The sequence below is a fragment of the Hermetia illucens genome, chromosome 3, assembly GCF_905115235.1.
Source record: "Hermetia illucens chromosome 3, iHerIll2.2.curated.20191125, whole genome shotgun sequence".
In the NCBI taxonomy this organism is placed as follows: Eukaryota; Metazoa; Arthropoda; class Insecta; order Diptera; family Stratiomyidae; genus Hermetia; species Hermetia illucens.
Window position 1 is genome coordinate 171938551 of NC_051851.1, and position 11699 is coordinate 171950249.

The 11699-nt window shown below is 42.3% G+C and overlaps 1 protein-coding gene across 1 annotated transcript in view; it reads left to right on the top strand.

Annotated features, from left to right (window-relative positions):
* The window catches only part of LOC119652723 (gustatory receptor 8a-like), a 47066-nt gene extending 36724 nt beyond the window's left edge, over window positions 1-10342 (top strand). Inside the window, exons 2-5 of the mRNA XM_038057016.1 lie at window positions 1342-1418; window positions 9680-9748; window positions 9891-9980; window positions 10038-10342. Coding sequence (XP_037912944.1) covers window positions 1342-1418; window positions 9680-9748; window positions 9891-9980; window positions 10038-10100 — 299 coding nt within the window. The 3' untranslated portion in view covers window positions 10101-10342. The remainder of the gene's footprint in view (window positions 1-1341; window positions 1419-9679; window positions 9749-9890; window positions 9981-10037) is intronic.
* Window positions 10343-11699: the final 1357 nt, after the last annotated feature.

The following is an 11699-nucleotide window of genomic DNA, read 5'->3' on the forward strand; positions in this document are numbered from 1 at the left end:
TGGAATTACTGAACGGGAAGTACTATGTTTTGGAGACTCAGAGTTTTTCAGTCCTAAATATGATTCCCAAAAGTGAACAGGACAAAGACTGAAAAAAAAGAAGGAGGGACCATTTTGAATTGACTTTATAGGAGATGATGTCATGGGGCTAATATATGGGGTTACAAATTCTTCTTCTTCCTAAGCGCTGCCTACAACTTTCAGGATACTATCGAATTCCATTCAATGGTTGGATGTAATGACTAATCTTATAATTACTAGTGGCCTTAAACCCAATCTAATCTACACATTGTTCTGGGCTGTTTCCAATCCAATTAAAAGCAGTACAGGTTGCTAATGACCGACATGTATGGACGCAAAGTAATTAAAATGACCCCGAGTCCTTTGTAAAATCATTTCAGTTTCAGAAAATCATTGGTTCAGAGTGCAATTCGCAATGATCACATCCAGTCTCCTTGGCAATTTTCTGCGCCTTTTCCAGATCCTTGGCTTCCTTCCCATTAACCTTCCAACCGGGGGCCGAAAAAAGGAGTGGATTTGTTACAGAAGACTAACTGCCATTACACTGATTCATCTACTAATCCTATTCGTAATAATTGTGATTATTTGCATCTATGAGGACTACATCCTTTTTCCTGGCGAAAAACTTGGATACTTCAACGACATCCTGAAACTATCAGCCATGTCGTCAGCCTATTTTTGGAATATAATCGAGTCCTTTACCCAAAAGTGCGAACACGCCAATTTTTGGAAACTTTACGTGGAAATGAAGGTCCTTTATCCAAAATGTAAACCATCTTTGATTCGCTACTATCTAAGGAAATTCTGGCTTGTGATTGGAGTATCCATTGCAGCGGAACTATGGCTCCTGCAAGTAATCCTGCAAAGGAGACAGGCAACGCTATTTACTATGGTGTATATTCCCGGGATATTCACAATTCGAATTCATCATCTCCAATTCATTCTTTATGTGGACGTGCTGAAATCACAGATTCAAAATATCTTTGAGAATCTAAGGGTGGTCGATGAGATGGTGGAGAGCCAGAGGAACGATTGGATGAAGTTTTATCTTGCTGAGTTGAAAGTTGTGAAAAAAGCGAATGCAATTGTTCATGAAATGTTGCGAAGTGTCAACTCAGCTTTTGGGTTTTCCATTTTATCCAATGTCATGAATGATTTTTTGCAATTTTTGGGTGACTCGTATTTTAATTATTATCGACTTTCACGTAAACTTGATTGCGGAGGTAGATACATGTCTTTAAGATAGTAGATAAGTGATAGTATGATCAGATTTTTGGTGAAAAGGTGACTAACTAAATCTTTTTTGGTGTTTTTTCACAGAGTATGGTGTCTCCTTGATTCCGACGTTAACGATATTGTTGGTAACTTTGATTAGTTCAAAGGAATGCATGGACGCGGTAAGTTGTTTCTAGAAATGTCTTTCCTATATTTTCTCACTTGCAAGCTTTCGGATCCTTTTTGAAAATAAAATAACAAAAGTTTCCGCGGCAGCATCGTTTTTCAGGTGGGTCTTTTCTTAGCTCCTCTGCTTATTAATACTTCAAAAAATATACGTATGGTTGCCATTTACCTCTTCGTGGCGATAATCATACGCCAATGTTTGCGGTTCGCTAAAATGCACTTCAGTTCCCTTCAGGACTTTTCGAGATGCTTTCACTCCACCTCTACTGCTCTGCGCCAAGTGCTCTTGAGGCGAGCCACTCGTCGGCCATTAGGGACAGTAGATTCCACTGCACGGCGTAACCAGCAATGCAATTGTCATCCTTCTTTAATATGTGACCGACTACCACCTTTTGGGACAGCCCCTATTTACTGCCTTACGAATGGTTGGCACTATTCAACAGAAGGACATGGTCAGTTGGCTGAGAGAATTGAAGGCGTGGTGGAGGCAGGGATCAGAACTGAATTATCATTCCATCCTAAGTGTACAAATAACAACTTGGGATGCGGTTTGAGTTGAGTCAAATGAAAGTAACAACTTATAACTTTTATTACTGAGACTCCATGGCTCATTCGAACTTCCGCCGTGACATTTCGTTCTTAAGGACCACTATCATTGCCTGGTATATCACCCACTCTGCAACCTTGATATTTTCGAATCTAAACCTCTCCCTCGTCCTCATATTCTCGCTTACAATTTTTCCCACTTGAGGATAAATTGTGTATGAGAATATTGTCCAAAATAAAACAGACCCGATTTCTTTGATCCGTTTTCCAATCATCACCTCTTGTCCTTGGAACAACAGCGTTTTTGCCAGAGAGGTAACATCCTCCCTTGTATACCAGACCAAATTAAAAACCATATTGCTTACCATACTTTAGTCCAGCACTTTGCATCTCCAATGTTTAGAAAAAAAGTCCTCCATTCAAATTGCTTGACGTGTAATCCCACATTGGGCGCCATTTACAATAAGTCCAGAAGGCACCAGAGGAAACCAAAGTAAGGGTTGCCCAACAGAAATGAATATTTTTAAAATGGATAGTAATCAGTTTGGGGCTAGTCAAAGTGGTGGTGAGGTCATTATCATCAGCGGCGCAACAACCGACATGCAGTCTAGGCCAGCTTTAGAAACGAACTCCAGACGCGCAAAACCGGGGTTTGCGCCGAAGTCCATTATCCCTAAAAGGTGTCTGTCGTCCTGGCCTACGCGATCATTTTATCTCAGGCAGGATCTGCCCCGTGATCTTTTTTCAACCATAGATATTGCCCTTATAGACTTTCCGGCCGCAGGATGATCTCTTATCTATACGGATTAGGTAATCGTCCAACACAACCCATTCAGCCGGATTACCTCATAGATTTCGTCGTTATGTAGGCTACGGAATCGTCCATCTTCATGTAGGGGGCCAAAAATTCTTCAGAGGATTCTGCTCTCGAACGCGTCCAAGAGTTCGCAATTTTTCTTGCTAAGAACCCAAGTCTCCGAGGAATACAGGAGGATTGGCAAGATCATTGTCTTGTACAGGAAGAGCTTTGACCCTATGGTGAGACGTTTCGAGCGGAACAGTTTTTGTAAGCTGAAATAGGCTCTGTTGACTGACAACAACCGTGCGCGGATTTCCTCATCGTAGCTGCCATCTGACATTAGATAGGAGAAATTGTCAACGGTCTCAAAGCTGTAGTCTCCTATTTTTATTGTTGTTGTTTGACCAGTGGGGATTGATGTTGTTTGGTTTTTGGTGCTGACGTTGCCATCATATATTTCGTCTTGGCTTCGTTAATGTGTAGCCCAAGATCTTGGACCGCCTCCTCGATCTGGATGAAGGTAGATTGCACTTCTCGATTGACCTTCCCATGATGTCGATATCGTCAGCATAGGTTAGTAGTTGGGTAGACTTGAAGAGGATGGTGCCTCTGGCATTAACCTCTGCATTTCGGATCACTTTTTCCAGGGCCAGGTTAAAGATGACGCATGATAGGGCATCGCCTTGTCTTAGTGCTTTGTTGATGTTGAGTGGTCTTGAGAGTGATCCTGCTGCTTTTAGCAGGCCTCGCACATTGGTCAGGGTCAGCCTAGTCAGTTTTATCAATTTGGTCGGGATACCTCAAGCCTGAAGCCTTTCTCGGCTCGACGGAGTTCGTGATAAGTCTTCGCGAGTGCCTGCGTCCTTTGAGAACGCAGCATTACTCGGTATGCGGTATCTTTTCATTCCGTTGCTCAAGTGCTTCGTAGAAGGTATCCTTCTCCGACTCTGTAGTCTCCGCTGTAGGGGCATAAACATTAATGAGACGTATTTCAAAATTTGCCTCGGAAACGCAGAGTGTTAACGGCTGTGCACTTCGATTTTTAAAACCGATGATATAGAGGCTCTTTTCCATTAAACCGGTCTCTGCCAACGCACCTGTTGTAACGCTGCTGGGCAGCTAGGGGGTGCAAACGTTCCATGAGGAAATGCTCAAATCGTCTCTCCTCCAAAATGGGTGTAATTTCATATGCAGGTGTTTTCATTTCAGATGTGATCACGGCATTTTAAATTGTTCTCCTATCTATACCTTCGTCACTATCATAGTGGGGTGTAGTTTATTATCTTTGGTAATTGGCTAACGTTTGGAATCATAGAGGTGACAGGGCGAATGATATTATTGTGGGTTTCGAGTTTGACGCGTTCGTTGGGGTGTTAATAAACAAAATGCCAGCTGTGGAATGTTATTTCTTCAAGTTGCTGTGATGCACGAAGCAATTTCATAGCGCAGTTTACTGTTGGATGATAAACTTGGACGTTGTCCCTGACAGCGTGATAACACTTGCTTTATTGGGATCGGGCGTCAAAGGCTTTGTTTTATTTAGATTTAGTCAGAGACTATGATGCATGAGACGATCATTCCAAAAGTGACCCGTGATTGAATAAGAGATACTTTCATAATGAGTTTGCACGTGACGAAGCCTATTGTAATGACACTTATTACTATTTTCCTGGGGATAAGTTGCAAATCAGAGAATGTGATAAATATGTCGGTAAATTCCTATTAAGAAGATTAGATATAGGAAATTCGTTTTCCGGCGTATTGCTTGAATTCCAATGGTGGAAGAAAAGTATTGCGCATATTCGACTTTCTTCAATCGCTTGGGTGTGAAAAATTCCTCGCATTTCTGTTTTTGGTGTTGGTGTCGTGTATGTGGTGCATGAGATGAGGAAACATACAATAAAACCATCTAGATGCCATCGACACACATACCAATTATCCTTGCTGCGCCTAAAAGAGCGCACCTGGAAAACGTTGAAACACGTCCACAAACAGTTACTGAAGCATACGCAATAACTGGTTAACATGCTTCTAGCAGTTTTCTTTTCCTAGCACTGGAAGTCTGTAAGCTGCAAGACAATCTACCGGAAAAAGCTCCTGCCTAAACTCCAGTCACACCAAAAAGTTTCCCTGATTTAATGAACAAAAACCTTGAAGTTCGGTCAGATGCTATTCAAAAAAACTCATAATCTATCTAATTCAAAAGAGAGGGTGATCTGGGTTACAGGTGACTTCAATATCAGGGTAAAACCTGATAATAGGGGCGAGAGTGGAGCTCATCATTTTAACCATCAGATCTATGACAACGTTTTAATGCCCAGGCTACAAAGGAAGGATTCTCGATGGAACTTTTGCGTCGGAATCAGTGGGGTAGTCGATGGAAAGGTAGTGAGTTCTGGATGACTCTCCGGTGAGTGGATATAAATACATCGCACTTGAAATGGTTGACGCTATCTTTCGGCATCAGCCCAATGCTCTCCCAACTCATGGAATATCGCGAAGGTGAACACTGGGAGATACGTCGAAATTCTTGGAATTCCGAAAACCGCGCTGTAGCGCGGAGTACGGTGGTCCTGCAGTTGGCATTGTCGTAAATTTAGTTATGAACTTAGTAACGATAGTCTGCGGAGCTTGCATGCTCCGGGGGACACCCAGGGTGCCTTCTACGTATCGTTGGACGGCGATAGTTGGTTTAAGGTATAAACAACTGGAAGGAGAAATGCATCACAATGACTGGGTACAAATCAGCTAAAGGAAGAACTAGTCTAGTCTTGGTACAGAAGTATCTCTGGGGGCTCAGTAATAAACTGATCACTCAACAAATTGAGGCCCTGTGGAAATCCTTTTCACTTAATCTCAAAGAGATCAACCAAATCGTGTGAAAATTCCATACGGACCCTCCCCGAGGATTTTCCACTTCTCGATATGAAAAAGCTGGAAGAGGCAGTTATTTCTATGAAAAATAAGAAGACGCCAGGACCTGACGGCGTTTTGGTAGAACTATATAAATTGGTGTTTCATGCCGGAAGGTGGCAAGACCGTTCAGTTTTAGTTCTTGTGAATGCTGTTCATTGAGCTGGGGTACCAATTGTTGATTTCGGCGAGTAGTAGTAGTAGAGAAGTAAAGCTCTATGCCACATCGACTCCATAAAATTGCGGATATGTTCACACTCGAAACTTTTACTTACCGGCTTACCTTTGACCGATTTCGGGAGATCACCTGAGGGCTGCTCTCTGCCTATGAAACACTAGAGAGCCAGGGGTTGTTGGAGATTATACCAGAAGAGTTACACCTGGTCGATTATTAGATGATGTTGCAACACTTTTTGTTTGATGCACTGTTGAACTGGCCTAAATCAGGCTTGGTATATTGATGCGATGGGTAAGGGGATGGATAACTGACTGCCTATTGTTCCAGTTTTGGACTGAAAAGAACGGAAGTAATCTTCTTGACTAAAAAGAGAATTTCGATGGCGCGTCCTTTGTTGATCGGCGAGTTGATACCTTGGATCGACGCTCCAGTTGAGGGTAAATTGTCTCGAGCAAATCAAAGCAACACCAGACAAGGCCCCCTAAATCAGCTAACGGCAAACATTGAGGTCCTTTCTTTTAGTAGGTAACGCCTTCTTATAAGTGAAACACAGTCCATTCTAGTCCATTCTGCGGAGGTTTAAAGACAAGGGATTGTATCGTAAGCGCCTTGCGCAGATGCAAAAATGGGGAAATTTACGTGTTGCCTTTGATTGTTTTCTCAGGACCGGAAGTGACAGTGATCGTGGGAATGATCCGGACCCGAGTGCCGCGATCGAGGATGGGAGATCCACGACGGACATTCTCGATCCTTGTTCTTTCTGTCTTAGATGTTTATTGAAGCGCAACCTCTGAGGTTCCCTCCTTCTTTGACACCCTCTGGCCATGGTTGGAGGATGTCCCTAAGTTTTGCAGGGTTAAGGAGGTAAAGGTGGATCTATACCCATAACAGAGTCAATCGTCGATCGTCTTGCATTGATGTTGGAATTTCCCCAGTATATGTGGTTAGCGTTGATATCACATCCTGCTATTACCCACATGCCTTTACATTTGGCAAATTGGATAGCTCTGATGAATGTTCCACTAGGAACTTCTTTTGCAGAGCACCATACAGCATCCAGGTGTTGAGGTTATTATTGACAGCATGTTGTTCCAGGGCCTCAGTAACATTGCGCTCCTCTCTTGAGGTCAGAGAACGCACTTTATGAACATGGTTGCTGAGAGACCCTTTTCAAGGTTAGTCGCGCACCCTCCTACATATTGTTGAGGAGGGAGCAGTACTGCCTGAGCCACTCGTTCGTGCTTTTGTAGGCAAAGATTAGCCGTAACAGTTTACGGTATGCACCTGCCTACTCAGAGCGAGGCTTAATGTCTTGTGAGGATGCAGTCCTTACAGCTAGGAGGAGTTTCATCCTATTCTTTTCGCACTATTCAGAGTTCACCTGTGACCATTCAGCCCTCGACATGGTAGCCACATCTTGGCTTGGGGTTTTGATTACCGCTTGCCATCAGGTGTCACCTCTGGGTTCCTAGAGGATTTTCCTCGCTGAGCTCCCTCACCACGGCAAGTTTGGTAACCGTCGCGGAAGGGATGTTTCCTTACCTAGATTCTAAGCGGACATTGAGGTTTTCCACGTTATCAACACAAGATCGGAAAGGCACGATTCTCTAGCTGTATGTTCCGTTTGTGGCGGTGGATGACATTGGTTAGCAAAGTGACGAATAAAGTGGTGTGGACGATACTTCGATGGAATTGGACGGATAAAATTCGACACTTTTTCATAATCCTAATCGGCTCAATCATCAAGCCGATTAATGTTCAATTTTTCCATCCGTTATTTTTATAATCATTACCCGGGGTCAAGTGAATGTCGGAGGCTCTATTTGATGTTTCAATGTTTGCCACAACCTGAGTTGAGTTTCGTTGTCCCCACATTTTGTTTAGCTTGGAGCATTTTTCACATTCCATTCGTCTTTCACAATATAGGCTACCCAAGGTTCACGCTCTTTCTTTTGCTGTGTAAGTTTTGCTTGCCGGTTATTACCAAGAGGTGGTTATTTGGTTTAAGAGATATAATGAGCTTTGTGGGATTAGAGCGGCCAAATAACCATCCTGAGTGGACGAAGACGACCTAAAGGGAGGAGCTATCCCAAAACCAAAAAGAAATTGGCTATGTGACCGTAAGCGTCTGCCCGCAAATACTGGAACTCCATTATAGGTTCAGGCTCGGTTGACTTGTTCTTGCACGCCTCTGTGCTATCCAGGCTCGGGAATGTGGGGGAGAGCGGTCCTTTGAGCGCTTCGATCCCTCACGTATCATTTTTACAAAATCAACGTATCTATACTGATGCGTGGGTTCACACCAGATCTAAAAATAACCAAAAGAACAAGGGAATTCACTATGACCTAACGAAATAAACCAGAACACAAGCTACACCTGGAAAATAAAAGAAAACCGCCCGACTAAGCGCGCGGGACCCTGCGTCTCCGAACTCGAGTGTCGAGATCGAGGGGGGGGGGGGGGGGGAATTCGCGACGAATCACAGCCTCAATAATTTTTGCCCCCGCCTCAGATTTTCAATGAGGCGAGGCGCCTAGGGTTCCCTCCCATCCTTGATATCCAGAGGCCATTATTTTGAGGATGTCCCTAGAGTGTTCGAGTTAGTGGGGCTAAGCAGGAGGAAGGAAGAAGGCTCCACCCAGAGTGTGTGTTGAAATGCATGTTTGTTGCTATGAATAAAATGGAAATTAATTAAAGTGGAAATTCTGTTCATACATGCGCTACTTGCGGGCAGCTCGATTACCGGATCGAGCAATAAGATTCTCAAATTATTACAAGAACATGGAATCACTTAAATATGATATACACTGACTATAACCGGCCAATGATACAGTCTAGCCAACGCTTCTTCGCGAACAGTATTTCTTCGGAATTGAACATCAGTTCACAAAAATCGAAAACACAATCAACAAACAACAACACACTTGGAGTCAAACTAGCATAGCGTCTCCTCTACGGCGAACGCAAAACTCTTCCAAAACTATGAGTAATTTCCCCAAGTGCGTAGATGTCACACAATTTCAAACAAAACTGACGCCGGAAAGACACTCAACACTGTTAACAGCCTTGTTTTTGGATGTGATTCACGTTTTCCACTCGAAAAAGTAAAAAATTTTGCTTGTTTTTGTCGTCACTCTCGGTTGCTAACTTTGAAAGTTTCCAGGCTCTAAAATCCACCAAAAATAATCTCTTCTGCCCATCAGCCGTCTCTTGATCAGCTGGTCCCGCTAAATTTGGTCTTGAACTTCTCGAGTTCATGTTGCGAGCAACATGCGTCGCAACGTTGACGGATGCGGCAGATGATTCCCTTCTGTCACGATCAATTAGCCCGAATGCTTTCAATAATGTGCACTATGGGGCGAAATTTAAGGTAATTGCACAGTATAGAATGCATTATTTGATAAAACAAGTCCCAAAAAAGGCAAATAACATCCCGCTTCTGTCACGAAGCCGCGGCCAGTGCAAAGCATTTTTCAGCTTTTAATATAAGTATATAATGCCATCGTCATGATCCCACATTGGGCGCCATTTTGAAAAAGTTGAAACAACGCGAAATAAGCGCGAATAAAGGCGTGATGATATGTCAAAAATTGCAAAAAAACCGTAGGTAGGTGTAGTTTTACTAAAAATACAGATATAGCTTGACTCACGCCTAACATAGACCAAAATTCGTACTTTGTTTTAATGGCGCCCAACGTGGGATCAGGTGGTGAACAAAACTCTGCATTAGAAATTAAGTCCCTTTAAGATAACTTTTGCTTAAAATTATTAGATTTATTACTTTCACTTTAATTTGTCTCCCATTTCTCATTTCTTGTAGGCTAAACGCATACCGGTCGCAGTTCATAGTATCAAGCACAAAGTCACTGATTTGAAGCTGGCGATTTTGGTAAATGTTCACATGCCTTATATTTTCAATGTGTCCCCTGGGATTTCATAATAAAATTGTCCTTTTTGAAATTAATTCGAGTTAATATCTTTTGGAACTTATAAAAATGTATTGAAAGCTTTTTGCCTGTTTGTAATTTTAGATCGAGAATTTCTCTCTACAACTTTTGCACGAAAAAATCGTTTTTGACGCCAAAGGGTTTGTTATACTTGACTGTAACCTTCTGAGAGGGGTATGCACTCCGTTGGAATAATCAAGTTTTTAATGACTTTATCTTTTTATCTTTCAGATGCTTAGCTCTATTACGACATACATGGTTTTCTTTATCCAACTAGCACCGCAGTATAACTAGAGATCAAATAGCACGAAGATCAAGTAGCACGAGGTCCAACAAAGCAGGGCCCAACTTGGTCCTTTTTTTGGCATATCATCTCCAATGAAATGGGGGACAAGGGTACCACTTTTGTTATAATAATGCTATATCACTTACGAAATAGATTGAAACTTATCACATGAAACTTTGGAGAAATGAATCATGGGTGATGATCGAAGGGGATGGGTTTTTTTCGCCCTCTCCACACTGTTGTCCTTGGAACTCCAATTTAATTGCTCAGATTATCACATCGTTAACGAAGTTTTATTGAAAAATAAATAGCACTTTTGACGTATTAGGCAAGTGTTTGAATTCATCAAAGCTACGTGCTTTCCCTACAAGACGTTGATCCCTAATTCGATGAACATGTTTTATTAATCAACTAAGCCCGCCTGAAACCTTCTTCACCGAAAAGGTACATTTCTACAAAATTATATTTATTCATCACATCTAGAACTGTCTAATCATTTCAATCTATTTTCACTCCTAACCTTCAACCTTTCCTTCCTGAAAACTGTCCTTTCATGTTAGCGACGCTTTCTAAAATAAATTTACCTCTCATATTACCGCGTCATCCTTCATTAAACATAGGAACGACGGCAATAAGGCAAGCGAGTGACGATGTCGTCTCAGGCATGAAATCTGACGCCTTTTTGCCATGGATCAGGGTCATAGTGTTCAAGGACCAACAAAATGCAAAAATATCCTTCCAAACATTTGCTCGTGTAGAAGTTGCGTCCTGAGTCCGAACACGGTTATGTAATTGAGGGTGGGGATAAGGTTAGAAAGGTATATCCAAGAATTGATGGGAAAGTGATTGATTGATTGATTGACTGCTTGGTTGGTTGGTTGGAAGATGGCCTCCCGACTTTCAGTGAATTGACTTTGGGATGTGCCTAATGGTTTTTAACAGGAATTTCAAATTTCTAGACTAAGTAACGAGCGTGCCATATATTTTTGGTCTAGTTTGTCTGGAAGTTAGTTGAGCCTCATTTGTCAACAGTTGGGGATCGTTCTTGGCAAACACATATTCGGTTCTATCTATTCGACCTGAAGGCTGTGATCCAGTCTCTATAGTTCGGTATAAACGTCAGTGCTGGGGGCCATTTGTGGGGACGAAAGGATAATCGTTATTACTAATTTCGACCCTGAATGCACCTGGTCCTAGTCCTTTTGAAATTTTTTTAAAGGATCCCGTATGGCTCTTCCGATTTAGTCAAACTTCCTGGCATGTCCTCTTCTGTTAAATCCCGCAAAGTAGTTCGACATTCTTTTATTCCGCAAAGGCTCTTAACAGGACACTTTGAAATTCGCTAAGTCAATTAGTTTTAGCACTCAACGCTTAGTCCAGGCTGAAATATAAATTCCCAACCATTAAAGCTAGAACTGAACATTGAGTGGGCCATCACGGACTATGATTGACGAGAGAACAGGAGCGTTATTTCCGCACGTAATTTACTTTCGAGACCATTTTGCCGTGAATATCCTGTGACTTCCTGGGCGTATAGACCTGATTTCGTTATCTCATAATGAACTTCATATTAAGTTTGTTGATGTAATTCGCTCAGCAGAGCAGTG